General features: G+C 38.0%; 1 protein-coding gene across 5 annotated transcripts in view; it reads left to right on the top strand.

Annotated features, from left to right (window-relative positions):
* PBK (PDZ binding kinase) overlaps positions 1-14,035 on the top strand; it is a 28,400-nt gene extending 14,365 nt beyond the window's left edge. For 4 of the 5 annotated variants that reach the window (XM_019440856.2, XM_019440858.2, XM_019440861.2 and 1 more), the window contains exons 4-8: positions 1,225-1,367; positions 1,897-2,066; positions 3,983-4,112; positions 12,079-12,258; positions 13,087-14,035. In XM_019440856.2, coding sequence (XP_019296401.1) covers positions 1,225-1,367; positions 1,897-2,066; positions 3,983-4,112; positions 12,079-12,258; positions 13,087-13,286 — 823 coding nt within the window. In that variant the 3' untranslated portion in view covers positions 13,287-14,035. The remainder of the gene's footprint in view (positions 1-1,224; positions 1,368-1,896; positions 2,067-3,982; positions 4,113-12,078; positions 12,259-13,086) is intronic. The other variant, XM_019440862.2, reaches the window with a different exon arrangement.
* The last annotated feature ends 4,199 nt before the right edge of the window (positions 14,036-18,234 follow it).

The following is an 18,234-nucleotide window of genomic DNA, read 5'->3' as shown; positions in this document are numbered from 1 at the left end:
GAGAGAGGGAAAGAGAGAATCCCAAGAAGGCTCTGCACTGTCATTGCAGTGGAGCTCGATCTCAGGACCAAGAGATCACAACAACCTGAGCCGATATCAGGAGATGGGCGTTTAACAGACTGAGCCACCCAGGCACCCTGAAAAATATATTTTTCATAATAAAATGATATGGAAGAGGTCATCTTCAAATACTGTTATCTAAAACTGGAGGTTTAAGAATAGTTCGGATAAACTTGTGTATGATAGATGTATGTAAGTTAAATCTAGCAATCCTTTAAGTGCATGTTTTTTTGATTTAAAAAAAGAGAGAAAAAAGGTCCTGTGATCATAGAGCTGTGTTCATGAAGTAGTAAAAAGCTAAGTAGGTTCTTGGCTCCGTCTATTGTTTTATCTTCCTGTTGTTAAACTTTTTATCTCTAACTTCTGAGGCTCTTTCATTAGCTTTTGTGCCCATATGTCGCATATACTTTGTCCTTGTTAATTTGCTGTACCCATAAATAACTACCTACTTTATCAGGTAAGCTTTTCCCTGACTTTGTTTTACCTATTTATTTAGACTTCAAAATGTTTACACCTTAAATATTCTTAAAATGGCTGTATCTTCCTAGAAAATAGACACTTTATATTTTTTTCTCATTTGTATGTTTATTATCTCCTTAAACATACGTCTTTTGAGTAGATGGTGAACAGTATAGGATGGACTGGCTAGTGTAGGGACACAATATTTGTTGGTTAAGAACAATCTGTTATTCTTTGCGTGATCATATATGAGTCACATGTTTTTTGTACATCTCTTCTTTAAACTTCTTGGACATTAATGTTTATTATTTACCATTCTGTAACTTGCCTGTGGTACATATAGTTAAATGTTTGATAAGTAGTTGGTAGTCTGACATGCTGGAATGGAAAAATTAGAAAATAGTATAATAATTTTGAAGTTTAAAATTTATAACATTCCATCTTTTTCCTTCTAATTGCCTCTTTTTAACCCATCCCTTTCAGCAATAGATGTCAGACTCCTCTTATAATTAACAGATATATCAGCTAGATATCTTCCATTAAAAAGGATATGGAGCAGAGGTGTTGATAGTTGAAAATATTTTTTGAAAATGTTTAAAACAAATTATTATTGAGCTCTTTTCAAAATGTGTAAGTTCTTCCTAGTCATTTGAAATACATTGTGGTTCTTATTCTTTCTATATAATTTTTGATTATTTTTTTAAGATCTCCAAGAGGTTTGTCTCATTCTCCTTGGGCTGTGAAAAAGATTAACCCTAGATGTAATGATCATTATCAAAGTATGTATCAAAAGAGGCTAATAGATGAAGCTAAGATTTTGAAAAACCTCCATCATCCAAACATTGTAGGTAAGTTTAAATTTATTTCGTAGCAGTATGTGTGTTTATTCAGAAACTGTGTATATAATCTCTTAATCAGTTTCACTAATAAAAATGAAGATGATGGTGGAGTTTGGCAAGAATCAAATTATTGTGACTGTTTTAGAATATAAATTATTATGTAATATTTGTAATGTTTATATATATTTAAAATTTCATGGGAATAAATATAGTCATTATGATGGTGGCACTGTAAAGAATTCAGGAATATACAATGATCTTATTTAGAGAATTTCCTTATTTTCTAATATAATTAAGACTGGTGAAACCATTATATTTAGGAAGGCATAGAGCATTTCATTTAAAAATATTTTAATTTGCAATACTGTTGGCAAGCACTGAAGTCATTTTAAATTATATCTACTGAATTAGTTTCATAAATAGTGGTTTCATTGTATTTTGTCAGTGTTACTCCAGACATGTTTTTGATCACTGTAAAAAAACATAAATACAGTTGTTCTTCCCTATTCTAGTAAGAAAATATCCTGTTTTCTTTAAGGTTATCGTGCTTTCACTGAAGCCAGTGATGGTAGTTTGTGTCTTGCTATGGAATATGGAGGGGAAAAGTCTTTAAATGACTTAATAGAAGAACGAAATAAAGACAGCCAAGATCCTTTTCCAGCAGCCATAATTTTAAAAGTTGCTTTGAACATGGCGAAAGGGTTAAAGGTAACCATGCCATTATATTTTAAATGACTTCTGTGGGACTTTATATACCTAATTACAAGGTGGGATTTTTTTTTTCCCCAAAAGAGGTAGTTGCCTTAAGTTAAAGTCTTTACAAACTCACATATTGCATAGTGCACTATTTCCTTGTTTTGATCAGCAAAGTATTGTTTGAAGCCTTTACGTAGCCTGAAATAACCCAACCCAGGTAGTTTTGTTTATAGAGATCTTGTGTTAGGTGTAGTTAAAAGGATTAATCAGTTTAACACAAATTTAGTAATTATTCCTGGGGGTGCAGCCTAACCCTTCTTTCATGTAAATAAACCTCTTAAAATTGTCTTGTGGGATGTTAAGTTTTGAACATCAGTTTACATGTGTGGGTTAAATGAAAAAAGCTCTCTCAATGTTATGCAAATAAATTGTTGTGACTTTTGATAGATACTGTGTAAAGAAGGAAAACTTTTGTTTTAAAGTTTATTTATATATTTTTAGAGAGAGAGTGCAAGAGAGAGCAGGGGAGGAGCAGAGAGAGGGGAAGACAGAATCCAGAGCAGGCCCCATGTTGTCAGTGAGGAGCCTGACTTGGGGCTTGAACTCACAAGTGTTGAGATCATGACCTGAGCGAGATCAAGAGTTGGACACTTAACTGACTGAACCACCCAGGAACCCCGGGAAAAGAATTATTTATCCTAATAACCAAACAGAAGTAATGCTGGTTCTAAAACACCATTGAATGACTCAAAAGTGGATCATGATTGATACTGATATCAAAGTCGCATGTTAGGAGTTAGTATGTAAGCCAATTTGACAATAAATTATATTCTTTAAAAAATAAATAAAAGAAAAAAATAATTGTATTAGTTTTGGGGCACCTGGGTGGCTCAGTCGGTTAAGCATCTGACTCTTGATTTCAGCTCAGGTCATGAACTCCCAGATCGTGAGATCAAGCCCCATGTTGGGCTCCGTACTGACAGTGTGGAGCCTGCTTGGGATTCTTTCTGTCCCTCTCTCTCTGGCCCTCCCCAGCTCACTTGCACTCTCTCTCCCTCCCTCTCTCTCTTTCAAAATAAATAAATAAACTTTTAGAAAAATAATAAATTAAGCACAGTAAGTGTTCCAAGATACATACCAAAAATTGTCTCTGGAGTATTTTCAAACCCAGCTCACAGAGTAGATGCTCAGATGCTGATGAACAAATAACAGTGTAGCAAGATTATTTTTGATTATGGGTGAGTAGCATTACTAAGAAAGAGTTGATGTGTAAAACAAAATTTAGTCTTAGATTACACTTCTGCTTCCTCTTCTGCTTGTGACCTCTGTGTAGCCCTTAGTCATCTGTTCTGCATCACCTCAGTCATTTGAGAAAAGTGTGCCTCATTGTGAAGATCCCAAATTTACTTCTAAAAATGACTAGCCTCAAGGAAAATTTGGTGTATTTTTTAAAATATATTTGTATTATTTAGAGAGAGAGAGCCATGAGCAGGGGAGGGGCAGAGAGAGGGAGAGAGAGAATCCCAAGCAGACTCCCCACCCCGCCTTAGAGCCTGTTGGGGGGCTCAATCTCACGAACCATGAGATCATGACTGACTGAGCCACCCAGGTGCTCCAATTGTGGTATATTTTTAAAGCTGCAGTGTCTTCTTTTAATAGACAAGTATGAGATGAGTTTGAAAATAAAAAAGTTAGCTTACCTATAAATGGACATTGATTTTCAAAGACTCCTTTAGGTCTGGTCAGTATGGCGGACTATGGTAACAAAGGATGTTCCCTGGTCTGACTTCAGATAGTTTGAAATGATGAACAGATACAATCCTGCAGTTCAGGAAGGGAGTTCAAGTTGTTATTTTTGTTTGAAGGTTATCCTATATTTTTATCAGTTTATATATTTGCTCATATGTATTAAATTTCAACTGTTTTAGTATCTACACCAAGAAAAGAAACTGCTTCATGGAGACATAAAGTCCTCAAATGTTGTAATTAAAGGTGATTTTGAAACAATTAAAATCTGTGATGTAGGAGTCTCTCTACCACTGGATGAAAATATGACTGGTAAGTAGTATTTTTTTTTAACTTTATTTTTATGCAATTTTTAGGTTTCTAATTTTTACATATTTAAATAGGTAATAAGTTTATATACTTAAAATTAAAAACTATGTATAAAAAGTATACAATAAATAATACCACTCCTTTCCTGTCTCTCTTCCACCCAGCCTCCAGCCCCCTGCTTTGTCACACCAATATAAATTATTGCATTTTTATTAATATAATTTAACTGAAGATAACTTTAGGAACTATTTCTAACCTGGCTTGGGATTTTTATGTGGTAAAAGATCTGGGAGTAGAAAACAGTTTTAATAAGGTTTTATAAAGGAACTCATTTAGTTTCGCATAATGTTAAGATTGGGGAAACTGGTAGAAGAAGAAATGGGTGGAAGAAGGAGAGAGGGGTGCTAATAAAGCTAGATCTTCTGCTGCTTGCCCTTTGGCCTGCCCCGACTCCTTCTCTGATGTAAATACTGACCATTCTCGACTCCTTCTTCTCTGATATAAATACTGACCATTCTCAGCGAATTTAAGATCTTGGTAAGAACCAAGAGCCAGCATCATAAAGAAGTTCCCTGCTTTAAACGTGTTATTTAATAAATAACATTTAAATGTGCTTCTTCATATGAATATGTGGTAAAATGAAGGTTAATGAATGCTGTTTAGAACTTTTGTACGCTTTTTTTTTTTATGTTTACTTATTTTCGAGAGAGAGAGAGAGCACGAGCAGGGTAGAGGCAGAGAAAGAGGGAGACACAGAATCTGAAGCAGGCTCCAGATTCCGAGCCATCAGCACAGAGCCCGATGCGGGCTCGAACTCAAAAACCGTGAGATATGACCTGAGCCGAAGTCAGACGCTCAACCAACTGAGCCACCCAGGCGCCCCAGAACTTTTGTACACTTTAATTTCTAGTAAAAATCAGCGAGTTAAATGAAGAAAAAAGCCAAGATGAATAGAGTGACTTTATAAAGATGTCTGTATTCATTCATAAAGATAGGACTGTTATGAGCCTTTAGGCTATATAACTGCTACCAAGTTGAAACTTTCGAAAATAAAGGAGAAATTATGAAACAGGATGCAAGTAAGATATTTTTGGCATAATTTTCTCAATCCTTAGTAGGTCAAATAGACAAAACTAAGATGTAGAATATCTGAGTAGATAATAAGGTGAATCTCTACGCATCCAAGTATTTATTAAACCTGAACGCACATAAAGTTACGAGAACCTGAGATTACCTTGTCCTCAGTGCTGCAAATCTAGAAATTAGTGACACAATTGGAAACAAAACACCCACATTTTTTAAGAATTTAAAATATTTGTAAATAATTCTTAGCTGAAATCAAATTCCAGCTATACTGTATTTAGAAAATCAAAACCTATTTGATATGGTCAATAGTACTCAAAGCAAAACATTTTCATTATTTAACCTTTATGAAACTAAGTTTGAGTTCTGAATTCACATCAGGTAAAAAAATAATTGAAGCCTTAGAGACAGAAAGCAGAAGTAAATGAATAAATCCATAAATTCTGCATTATCCCAAAATGATCTGTTTTATTTTTGAACATGTCAAAGTTCATGGTTTGTAAACATGTGAAGTTCAACCTTGATACATGTTCAAACATAACCATGAAAATTTTGTGAAAGAATGATGAATGGGAATTTTCCTGAGGTGATGTTAAGTATTATAAAGCCACAGTAGTGAAAGCAGTGATATTCCTGCCAAAATAGGCAGAAAAATGTAAGGAGTCAAGTAGTCCCAAATATATCAAATTTATTATATAACACTGACGTTTAGTAGTATTGAGAAAGAAGTAGTTGAGTCAGTAAATGATGATGTGTGGACATTTTAGAAAAAATAAAGCTATTTTCCATTCTCAGTCTAATCCTTGTAGGATTAAGATGTGAGGATTAGGATTTTAAGATGTTAAAAAAGAGTAGTGAAAAAAATTACAGGTAAATAATTCATTAAAATTGGGCTTAAGAAGGACACTAAAACTAGAAACCATTTTATGTTATGTTATTTTTTCAGGAGTAGGATTTAGTGATTCATTATTACATCTAACACCCAGTACTCTTCCTAACAAGTGCCCTCCTTAATGCCTATCACCCATCTAGCCCATCCCCGCCCAACACCCCACCAGCAACCCTCAGTTTGTTCTCTGTATTTAAGAGTCTCTAATGGTTTGTCTCCTCTCTGTCTTTATCTTATTTTTCCTTCCCTTCCCCCATGTTCATCTGTTTTGTTTCTCAAATTCCACACATGAGTGAAATCATGTATTTGTCTTTGGCTGACTTACTTCCAAATTAGCTTAACATGTACTCTCATACGCTAAGTAGAAGTTGCAGTTCAGGTTATCATTCAGTATCATATCAGGTATCATTCAGGTTAGGATAAGTTTTGCTGTGGTAGCATACACCCTCAAAAACTTCAGTGGCTTAAAGCAACCACAGCTTATTCAAGCTACAGATCCATTATGGCTATGTTTCTCATTTTTAGGACCTAAGCGGCTAGAACATCCGCTATACGGAACACTGCCGTCACTGTACATATGGAGGGTAAAAAGGCTCCAGAGCTGTGCAGTACAGTAGCCACTAGCTACATACAGTTATTGAAATTAATAAATATTTGAAAAGTTTAAAAATTGATTTCCTCAGCCACCCTAGCCACTTTTCAAGTGCTCAGTAGCTGCCTGTGGTTAGTGCCTACCATATTGGGACAATGCAGATATGGAACATTTTTATTACCACAGAAAGTTCTGTTGGAAAGTGCTGCTCCACAATTCTTGCACTAACAATTAAATGCCCCAGATTAGAAATGACACAAGGCACTTCTTTCACAACTCACTGACCAGAACAAGTCAGATGGCTCCATCCAACCTTGACAGGCCAAAAAGTGCATCCATCTTTGTGTCCAGATGGGGGGAGAGTATGACCTACTTGATGAACAGCACTGGTAACTGCTACAATGGTACAGTCTTTTCAGAGGGCAATTTGGAAATCTATATTTAAAAAACAAAACAAAAAAAACCCTTTCAAAATGCCCTTTGATCCTATAATTCATTCCCAAGAACATATTCCAAAAAATAATTGGGCACTGCAGACATTTTTTATAGTAATCCGATATATTAATTTCTGCAAAACCAAGAGACTTAGGCTTGTAAAAGAAATAGAGTTAAGACAGAAGAATCAAAACTCATGCAGTGTTGAAAACACAGCAGTAACGAAAACGATAACTATCCTGATAAAAATACTAACACGTGAAATCTTCACTGGTGCCCAGCATCAGCCCATCCTGTGAAGCCATAAACCCTGGGTTTGTGCTTCCTTGAAGGTGTATATTTGAGGGCATTTATTTTCAATACATACTTTTAATTAAAAACTTGATCTGGCTTTCTCAAAAACACATGTGTAAGCCTGGGGGAAATGTCTCTGCAGCTCCTTTACCGGCACTCTCTGCTTCATCAATATATGCTTATAGTCAGCATAGCTGACTAAACCAGCCATGCATTAAGAGAAGGCAATTCTCTTCTTTTTTCTCTTGGGCTAAGGCTTTCTCTTTATGAGGAAGTTTACTCCTAAGCACTTTAAAAATAACAGGTGCTGGGAGAGAAATTAATCTTTTTTTACTGAATTGTGTATGTACTAACTTATAAAAATATACATTGTAGCAGAATAGACTATGCAAAACTTTAGGCGAATGTCCACCAGTAAGGGGTGGTTTAATTTATTGTACCACCAAACAATAGAATGTTATTAAAATGATACAGGTTTATATTTGTAGGAATGGTATATCCAGATATATTGAGTGAGATGAACAGATCGTAAAATAGCACTTAAATATGTACACATTAAGAAAAGTTTGGGAAAAAATACACCTAAATCTTTAAAAGTTTTCTTTTTCTTTTCTTTTTTTTTCTTTTTAACATTTACTCATTTTTGAGAGACAGATTGTGAGTGGAGGAGAGGTAGAGAGGGAGACACAGGATATGAGGCAGGCTCCAGGCTCTGAGCTGTCAGCACAGAGCCCAATGCAGGGTTTGATCTCACAGACTGTGAGATCATGACCTGAGCTGAAGTTGGATGCTTAACCAACTGAGCCACCCTGGCGCCTCTTTACAAGTTATTTTTAAGTTTTGTGTTTCAATAGGTGGTATATTCCCATGTTTCACAACTATAATATAAGGTGTGCTGTGACAAGCCCAGTTTTTAACAGTGGTTATCTCTAGATTATTTAACAAATATTGTTAATACTTAGTATGGCCAAGCGCTGTGCGAGGTATTATGAATATAGAGGAAAATAGGATAGACACAGTCCTTACCATTTCTTAAGAATTTTTGTATGTTATTTTTTTATTGATTTTAATTAATTGATTATAGTTTGATTTAATTATAGTTAGCACACAATATTATGTTAGTTTCAGGTGTATGATAAACCTACACATTACGCTATGCTTTCCCAAGTGTAGCTACCATCTGTCACCATACAATGCTATGCTGTAACTTTCATCCCTATGACTTATTCTTTCCATAACTGGAAACTGTATCTCCCTTTCACTCATTTTGCCCATGCCCCGCATCCCTCTCCCCTCTGGCAACCATCAGTTCTCTGAATTTGTAGGTCTGGTTTCTGCTTTTTGTTTGTCTTTAATGATGATTTTTAAAATGATTTAAAATGATTTTCTTTAAAAAAATTTTTTTAATGTTTATTTTTGAGAGAGAGAGTGAGCTGGGGAGGGGCAGGGAGATAGGCAAACAGAGGATCTGAAGCAGGCTCTGCGCTGACAGCAGAGAACCCAATGCAGGGCTCAAACTTAGAAACTGTGAGATCATGACCTGAACTGAAGTTGGACACTTACCTGACTGAACCACCCAGGTGCCCCTGGAATTGTTTTCTTAATTTCTTTTTCTACTTTGTTATTAGTATATAGAGAGCAACAGATTTCTGTATATTAATTTTATATCCTGAAACTTTACTGTATTCATTTATTACTTCTAATAGGTTTTTGGTGGAGTCTTTAGGGTTTTCTGTGCAAAGCATCATCTCATCTGCAGCTTACTTCTTCCTTACTAAGTTGGATGTCTTTTATTTTTTTTTTTTCTTGTCTGATTACAATGGCTTGGACTTCTAGTACTATATTGAATAAAAGTGGCACAAGTGGACATCCTTACATTGTTCCTGATCTTAGAGGAAAAGTTCTCAGTTTTTCATCGAGACTGATGTTAGCTGTGGTTTTCCATTTATGGCCTTTATTATGTTGAGGTATATTTCCTCTAAACCCACTTTGTTTTATGAATTTTCATCATGAACAGATGTCAAATTTTGTCAAAAGCCTTTTCTGCGTCTTTTGAGATGATCATATGATTTTTTTTTAAGTTTATTTATTTTGAGAGAGAGAGCACACATATGCAAATAGGGGAGGGACAGAGAAAAAAGGAGAGAAAGAATCCCAAACAGGCTTTGTGCTGTCAGCTCAGAACCCAACACAAGGCTTGATCTGATCTCACGGACTGTGAGATCACGACCTGAGCCAAAATGGAGAGTCAGACACTTTTTTTTTTTTTTTTTTTTTAAATTTTTTTTTTCAACGTTTTTTATTTATTTTTGGGACAGAGAGAGACAGAGCATGAACAGGGGAGGGGCAGAGAGAGAGGGAGACACAGAATCGGAAACAGGCTCCAGGCTCCGAGCCATCAGCCCAGAGCCTGACGCGGGGCTCGAACTCACAGACCGCGAGATCGTGACCTGGCTGAAGTCGGACGCTTAACCGACTGAGCCACCCAGGCGCCCCGAGAGTCAGACACTTTTAACCGACTGAGCAACCCAGGTGCCTCAAGATGATCATATGATTTTTATCCTTTGTTTTGTTGGTATGGTTAATCACATTGATTGATTTATCAATCTTAAACCGTCTTTGCATCCCTGGAATAAAATCCATTGATTATGGTGAAGGATCCTTTTAATTACACCATTGTATGCAGTTTGCCAATATTTTATTGAGGATTTTTACATATATGTTCATCAGGGATATTGGCTGGTAGTTTTATTGGGTTTTTTTGTTTTTGTTTTTTGTTTTTGTAGTGTCTTTATCTAGTTTTGGTATCAGGACAATGCTGACCTTGTAGAATACATTTGAATTTTTTTTTTAATGTTTATTTTTGAGAGGGAGAGAGACAGACAGAACATGAGCGAGGGAGGGGCAGAGGGAGGAAGAATCAGAACTTGAAGCAGACTTCAGGCTCTAAGCTGTTAGCACAGAGCCCGACATGGGGCTTGAACTCACGAACTGCGAGATCATGACTTGAGCCAAAGTTGGATGCTCAACTGACTGAGCCACCCAGGCACCCTGTAGAATATACTTGGACGTTCTCCTTCCTCTTCTGTTTTTTTCAGTTCTTAACCCTTTTACTGTTCATAATCTAGGACAGCAAGCTGCTCTTGAATAATGTACAGCATAATGACTGTTATGATAGAAGGGATTATATAAACACGACAGTGCCACTTAACACAGCCTAGATGTTGAGAAAGGCCTTCCTAAATAAATAATGTTTCGGCTAAGAATTGAAGAATGAGGAGAAGCTCCAGTTTAATTATTTTTCAGTTTGGCATAATGACCATGAGAACTAAATCAGGTAATGTCTGCTTATCCTTTTTGAATGTAGCAAAGGGCAATAAAATATCCGTTGTTTCTGTGTTGACAAAAAAGAATGAGTCAACCATCAGTTGATGATCACACCAGACTTTTGTCAGAACAATCCATCTTCACAGAGAAGCAGTCTTGATCAGTAACATATGTGGGGGAACCACGTCCATTATGTTTAAATTCTAATCTCACGCTTGGGCAAATATCCACGGACATATAGGAAATGCACTTGGCTGGCATCTCCAATTGGAGGTGATGTATTAGATCCTGAGCTCTAGAAAGCTATTTGGTGTGGTACATCCCTGTAGGAATTTGACCAACATAAAATGAGGTATGACTGACTCCTTAACCTTATCACCAGACTCACTGCCCTTGTCGACCATGTCTAGACTCTTACCTAGTCAGGCATTCTATTAGGTGCCTCTTAGGTACAAGGTGGGATGGGGGAAAACCTTCAGGGAGCTTATACTGGACATGACTGCCTTCCAATGTGTACTGTCCAAAAGCTGGTGTAAGTGAAAAGGCTCTCATAGAGACATCTTTCGTCCTTGCCACCCGATGCTGGGTGCTGCCCCAGTCTGGCTTCTTCGTTCTCACTCTGTCTTCAGAGTGTACTTATTAGATGTACCCCCCCAACCCAGAATGTTGAATGAATGAATTAATGAGTGCTTGTCTACTGACTCTTTGGTTTCCTGAGTGCGAGATTCTCATTTTTCCCTCTCCCTCCTCCCATTTGTTCTGTCTTTATTAATGTGAGAGGGAGAAAGGAAGGAAGGAAGGGAGGGAAGGAAGAAGGAAATGGAAATATGAGTAGGCCTATGTCATTCCTGGGCAGAAGCTTTCAGAGCCAATGTGTGATTTGACCCTTATCCTTTCCCCTGACATAGCAATTACAGAAGCAGAGAAATGGTACTTCTCTCTGCCTGATGACAGTATGGTTTGAAAATGGAGAAGCTGGAGCACAGAGATGCATTGATCTGTTCACAGTCACACAACTCGCAAATGCCTTTAAACCCAGGCAAGGCAGTCTGGCTCCGGAGTCTGTGCTCTTGACATCCACAGTCTCTCTGTATTCCTGCCCCCTCCTAAGAGAATTGCTATTTCTCTACACCCTTGCCAACTGACTAGCTTTTTAATATTTAACAATCTGATAAGGAAAAAGTAATTCTTACTAATGAGATTGAGTGTATTTTCGTGTTTACTGTCTACATTTCTTAACCTTTAAAACTACCTGCTAAATCATTTGCCCATTTTTCTTTGGGTTGCTTGCCTTTCTTAGTGATTTCTAGTGCTTGCCCTTATGACCGACTTACTTGTACTCATTTCAGTGACTGACCCCGAGGCCTGTTACATTGGCACCGAGCCTTGGAAACCCAAGGAAGCTTTGGAAGAGAATGGTATTATTACTGACAAGGCAGACATATTTGCCTTTGGCCTGACTCTGTGGGAAATGATGACTTTATCTATTCCACACATTAATCTTCCAGATGATGATGATGATGATGAAGGTATAGCCACATATTTTTTTAACATAAATCCCAGTCTCTTCAGTTTGAACTAAAGATTAGCTTATAAAATTATATTTTATCTATTACATTGAAACTTAAAACAGATGTTTGATTTAGTGGTAGTTGCATGAGATGTGGATTATATTACTACTGACTAACTTGGTGCTATCTCAGTTTTCTCTCATATAAATGAGTTGTAGCTTAATTGATAATAGGGAGATAAATTGAGAAAATCCTATAGAGCAAAACGTTTCCTTAAAAGTTCCTCTTGTCTTGTGGTAGGGTCCCCTCCCTAAGAAAATAAAAAAAAAAAACAAAACCAAAAAACCTCAAGGCAACCTGGCTGCATGCATATGTGACAACATCCCTCATGACCTTGTAACATGAGACCACTCAATCAGACTGCATGTTTGTGTGTTACCGTATATGGGAGACAAAGAAATAGAAAACATAAAAAAACTATGCCACGTGGCGTTCGGGGCTCAGTTCTTCGGGTACGAGCCCCACTGAGCCATGCCAGCACGAATAAAGTTGCTTCCTGGAAAGAAAAGCCTCCATGTCACGACTCTGTGTGAGAATCCTGCCACTACAGTCTAAGGAAAAGATTGGAAAGCTATCACAGTAAGAGGGTGGGGGTTGTAACCTATAAACCGTGACAGTATCTAATCTTCACCACGGCAGGATAATTGAAGAGATGGCCTGTGCATACCGAAAACATAGTGGACGAGGAGATCTTGTTTCGGGAGGGTGAGTTTGAGCAGTTGCTAAGCTTTTCCATGACTTAAAAGTTATTTTGTTTGTTTCAATCTCCAACGCCTTCACGAGCAGATAAAACTTTTGATGAAAGTGACTTTGATGATGAAGCCTACTATGCAGCTTTGGGGACGAGGCCACCCGTTAATATGGAAGAGCTGGATGAAACGTACCAGAAAGTAATTGAACTCTTCTCCGTATGCACTAATGAAGACCCTAAGGATCGCCCTTCTGCCGCACACATCGTGGAAGCTTTGGAAATGTATGTCCAGTGATCACCTCATATTCATGACTGCTGAGCTTTCCAGATGGCTCATGTGTATAACTGTTCTGTTTACTGTAATATATAGTTACTGTGATAATCCATAGTTATTAGACTTTTTGGAAGTGGCCTGTCTTAGGACCGTAGCACCTAGTTAACACTTGAACAATTACAATATTTCTTAACATGCTTATGATGATAAGCATTTGAGATTGTAGTAGGTTTTCTAGAAAGTTTAAGAAACTAGCTACTCAAATATTTGGATTTGTACATACATACAGATTTAAAACACTAGCAGTAATAAAATGCTGTAAACTGTATGTCTAACATTGATTTGGATTGAGTGACCATCACTCACATATTGTGTTTCTCACACATATTCTTTATTTTTAATGGATCTGTTGAAAGCACTTTGCGCAGTACAACTTAAGTCTACTTTTGCTTATCTTTTAAACCATTAACCTTTTTGCTGGCCTTTTTGGGCTGATGTGCTCCTTATTAAATATGGTCACTGGAAGCCACGAGAAATGGCTCAAAAGACTAGCTCCTTGGGTATTTCCAGACATTTTTGGTTAAGGCTTGTTTTGCGCTCTTGGGTCTCCCCCAATCTTTGGCTTTTGCTTTATTTATTAAATGTATTTTCTGTATTGAGATCCCTTTTTTATTTTTTGTTTAATCTATACCTTAAGCATATCACAGTTCTGGTGTAAAAATAATAAAACTAATAGAATGATATAGAATAAAGGAGACTGTAGTTACCAGGTGTCTTGTTTTAGATTTCATTAATTTGAGTGTCATTAGGTGTGTTGAGTGAATGTGGTAGGTTTGTTTCTCTCTTGTGGCCTCATTTGTTAATCTGAAATGAAGGTGATGATTTGGATCAGCATCTTCCATCTGTGTGCCACAGAAGCCACCTGGGAATTTTTAGTTAATGAATTGTCCCTGTGACTCCAGGTGATACACCCAGACTTGACTGTGGGAAGAGATGTGGAGAAACGGGAACCTTTTGCATTGTTGGTGGGAATGCAAACTGGTGCAGCTGCTCTGGAAAACAGTGTGGAGGTTCCTCAAAAAATTACAAATAGATCTACCCTATGACCCAACAATAGCACAGTTAGGAATTTACCCAAGGGATACAGGAGTGCTGATACATAGGGGCACTTGTACCCCAGTGTTTATAGCGGCACTTTCAACAATAGCCAAACTATGGAAAGAGCCTAAATGCCCATCAACTGATGAATGGATAAAGAAGATGTGGCATATATATATACAATGGAATATTACTTGGTGATCAAAAAGAATGAAATCTTGCCATTTGCAACAACATGGACGGAGCTGAAAGGTATGCTAAGTGAAATAAGTCAGAGAAAGATCATGTTTTCACTCATGTGGATCTTAAGGAACTTAACAGAAGACCATGGGGGAAGGGAAGAAAAAAAAAGTTACAAGCAGGGAGGGAGGCAAACCGTAAGAGACTCTTAAATACAGAGGACAAACTGAGGGTGGTGGGGGAGAGGGGGAAATGGGTGATGGGCATTGAGGAGGGCAATTGTTGGGATGAGCACTGGGTGTTGTATGTAAGTGATGAACCGCGGGAATCTACCCCCAAAAACCAAGAGCACGCTTTACACACTGTATGTTAGCCAATTTGACAATAAATCTTATTTTTTTTTAAAAAATAACCTTGGGGGTTCCTGGATGGCTCAGTCGGTTAAGCGTTCAACTCTTGGTTTCAATTCAGGTCATGGTCTCATGGCTTCATGGGTTTGAGCCCTGCATCGGGCTCTGTGCTGGCAGTGCAGAGCCTGCTTGGGGTTTTCTCTCCCTTTCTCTGCCCCTCCCCAACTTGTACTGTCTCTGTCTCTCTCAAAATAAATAAATAAACTTAAAAAATAATTACTGTCGGGGCGCCTGGGTGGCTCAGTCAGTTAAGCATCCAACTCTTGGTTTTGGCTCAAGTCATGATCTCTCGGTTCATGAGCTCGAGTCCCAAGTCAGGCTCTGCACTGACAGCATGGAGCCTGTTTGGGATTCTCTCTCCCAATCTCTCTGACCCTCCCCAACTCACACCTGCTCTCTCAAAGAAACAAACTTAAAAAAAAAAACCTGAAAGCTGACTTCTAGAAAAATCTGAACAGTTTTGCACCCTGATATTTAGTTACCCTCACTTTGACTTCTATGTGATTTCATTCTTAATAGGTCTGCTAAGCTCACAAGGTGGTGTCTCTCTTGGTCCATTCTCCTGAATTACAGCTCAGGGATACTTTTTATCCCTGAGAAATTTGTGTCCACTTCCTACAGTTGGAATATCTAAATGGGAACAAACTAATGCCCAAGGACCGCACATTGACCAGGCTTGTCGATGGCAGGCACTGCAAAATGATCCCGCATGCTTTCCATCTTGTGTCTGAATAGAGCCTTGAAGTCCTCAACACAGAGTTGCAGAAAATTTGCTACCAACTGTAAGAACATTTTTTATTCTTATTCTGGAACTTGTTCTTTAAGTCTCAGATGTTGCCTTCCTTTTGGCCATTTGCCTCATTTTCAGAAAAGTAATGTGACTGGTTGGAGGATACAGTGGGACTAATCTTTTTGCTGTATTAATTATAATTAATTATAGTTAGCAAATAAACAGGCTCCTCCCAAGTAGCTTTCTCACTTCCCAGAAAATCTCCCTTTGCTATCAGTGTAAGGCCTCCAAGAGCCTTTTGCATCTCTAGAAAATGGAGACAGGGGCGCCTGGGTGGCTCAGTTGGTTAAGCGTCCGACTTCAGCTCAGGTCATGATCTCACAGTTCATGGGTTCAAGCCCCGTGTTGGGTTCTGCACTGCCAGCTTGAAGCCTGGAGCCTGCTTCGGATTCTGTGTCTCCCTGTCTGTTCCTCCCCTGCTTGTGCTTGTGCTTGCGCTCTCTCTCTCAAAAAGAAAATGGGGATAAGTAGCTGCTCAAGAAATGCTGAGGATTATTTATTGCCTCCTGGTTCCTACTTCAATCGACAATTTGTTGATTGAAATTAGAGATTTATAAATAAAATACTATATATAGGGTGTCTATGTGGCTCAGCCCATTTAGTGTCTGACACTTGATTTTGTCTCAGGTTATGATCTCACGGTTGTGAGATGGAGCCCCGAGTTTGGATCCGCTCTGGGTGTGAAGCCTGCTTGGGATTCTCTCTCTCCCTTTCCCTCTGCCCTGTGTGCATGTGCTCTCAAAAAAAGTAAATAAAAAAATATATATATATAAACTTGTGGGATACAGCTGAAATTGTGATTATAGAGATTTATGGTCTTTTTTGTTTTTAAAGTTTATTGAGAGAGACAGCATGAGCAGGGAGAGGCAGAGAGAGAATTCCAAGCAGGCTCCACACCCAGCAAGGAACCTGACGCAGAGCTCGATCCCATGGATCATATCATGACCTGAGCTGAAATCAAGAGATGCTTAACTGACTGAGCCACCCAGGTGCCCCGAGATATATGGTCTTAAATGCTATTGAAACCTGAAAAATTGGTGAGCTAAGAATATAAGAAAAAGTAAAACTCCCTTCCAAAAGAAAGACGTATAAATTTAAAGACAAAACCTACAATAGAAAATGGAGAAATCTATAATGGATAGGATCAACAATGCCAAAAGTTGTTTCTGAAAATACAAATAAAATTTATAAGCCTAATAAGCCTTAGCAAGAGTCATCTAGAGAGTAAAAGAAAAAAAAAGCATCATAAATGAAAAAAGTAAACATCAGTGCATCTCCTATAGATACCCAATCGCTCTCATGAACAGATGAAGAAAATCCCAAACAAAATAGTAGTAAACCAAAGCCAGTAACATAAAAACCTCAGGGCCAAGTCGAGATTATTTCAGCAAGACTAGGTTGACTTAAGAACAATGTAATCACCATATTCATCCAATGAAGAAAAATCAGTTACCTCCAAAGAAGAAAAATTTTGATAAAATCCAGCGTTAAATGTTTAAAAGCCTCTTAGAAAAACAAATGCCTCTTAGAATCCTAGGAATAGAGAGGAGCTTCCTTAACATAAGAGTGTATATCTAACAAGCTATGGTAAATATTTTATAGTTGCTATGGATTAGAAAGTTTGTCCCTCTGAAATTCATGTTGAAGCCTAATCCCTAATGTGATGGGAGGGGGCGCCTTTGGGGGGTGATTATGAAGGCGGAGCCCTCATGAGAGGGATTAATATCCCTGACAGAGAGAGGAGCTCTGCCATGTGAGGATACAGCAAGGAGACCGCAAGCAAGGCAGGAAGCGGGCCCTCACCAAGTCCTGGATCTGCCAGTGCCTTGAAATTGGACTTAACTGGACTCGGGAACCAACCAGAGAGCTAAATTGTTAAGCCACCCAGTCTATGGTATTTCATGAAAATGGTATTTTCATGAAAAATGAAATGAGACATTACTTCAAAACTGAAAACCCAGGGGCACCTGACTGGCTCACGTCAGTTAAGCATCTGATTCTCGATTTCAGCTCAGGTCATGATCTCACGGTTCTTGGGATCAAGCCCTGTGTCTGGCTCTGCATTGGGTGTGGTACCTGCTTGGGATTCTCCGCCCCGCGCCCCCCCCCCCCCCCCCCCCCCCCCGCCTCGCACATGCATGCAAGCTCTCAAACTTAAAAAAAAAAAAAACCCAACAACCTGAAAATCCAAAAATAATCTGCAAATGAATCTTTAGAATTAAATAAATTTAGAAAGGCCGCTGAACCGAAGATCAATATGGAAAAGTCTGTTGTGTTTTATCAGCAAATGAAACTTTAACAATCTTATTTCCAGTGGTTTCAAAGAAAGTATCAAATGCTTTAAGAGTAAATCCTAAAAAATTACATAACTACACTGAAAACCCCAAATTGCTGAGAAACTAAATGGGGAAATACACCAGAAAAATATATCTTTTACATTCAATCCTCCCAAACGGATCTGTAGATGTGATGCAATTCCAGTAAAATCCCA

The sequence above is a fragment of the Panthera pardus genome, unplaced genomic scaffold (genome assembly GCF_024362965.1).
Source record: "Panthera pardus isolate Hobbes unplaced genomic scaffold, ASM2436296v1 HiC_scaffold_13, whole genome shotgun sequence".
Taxonomy (NCBI): domain Eukaryota; kingdom Metazoa; phylum Chordata; class Mammalia; order Carnivora; family Felidae; genus Panthera; species Panthera pardus.
This window is presented reverse-complemented; position numbering and strand designations above follow the sequence as displayed.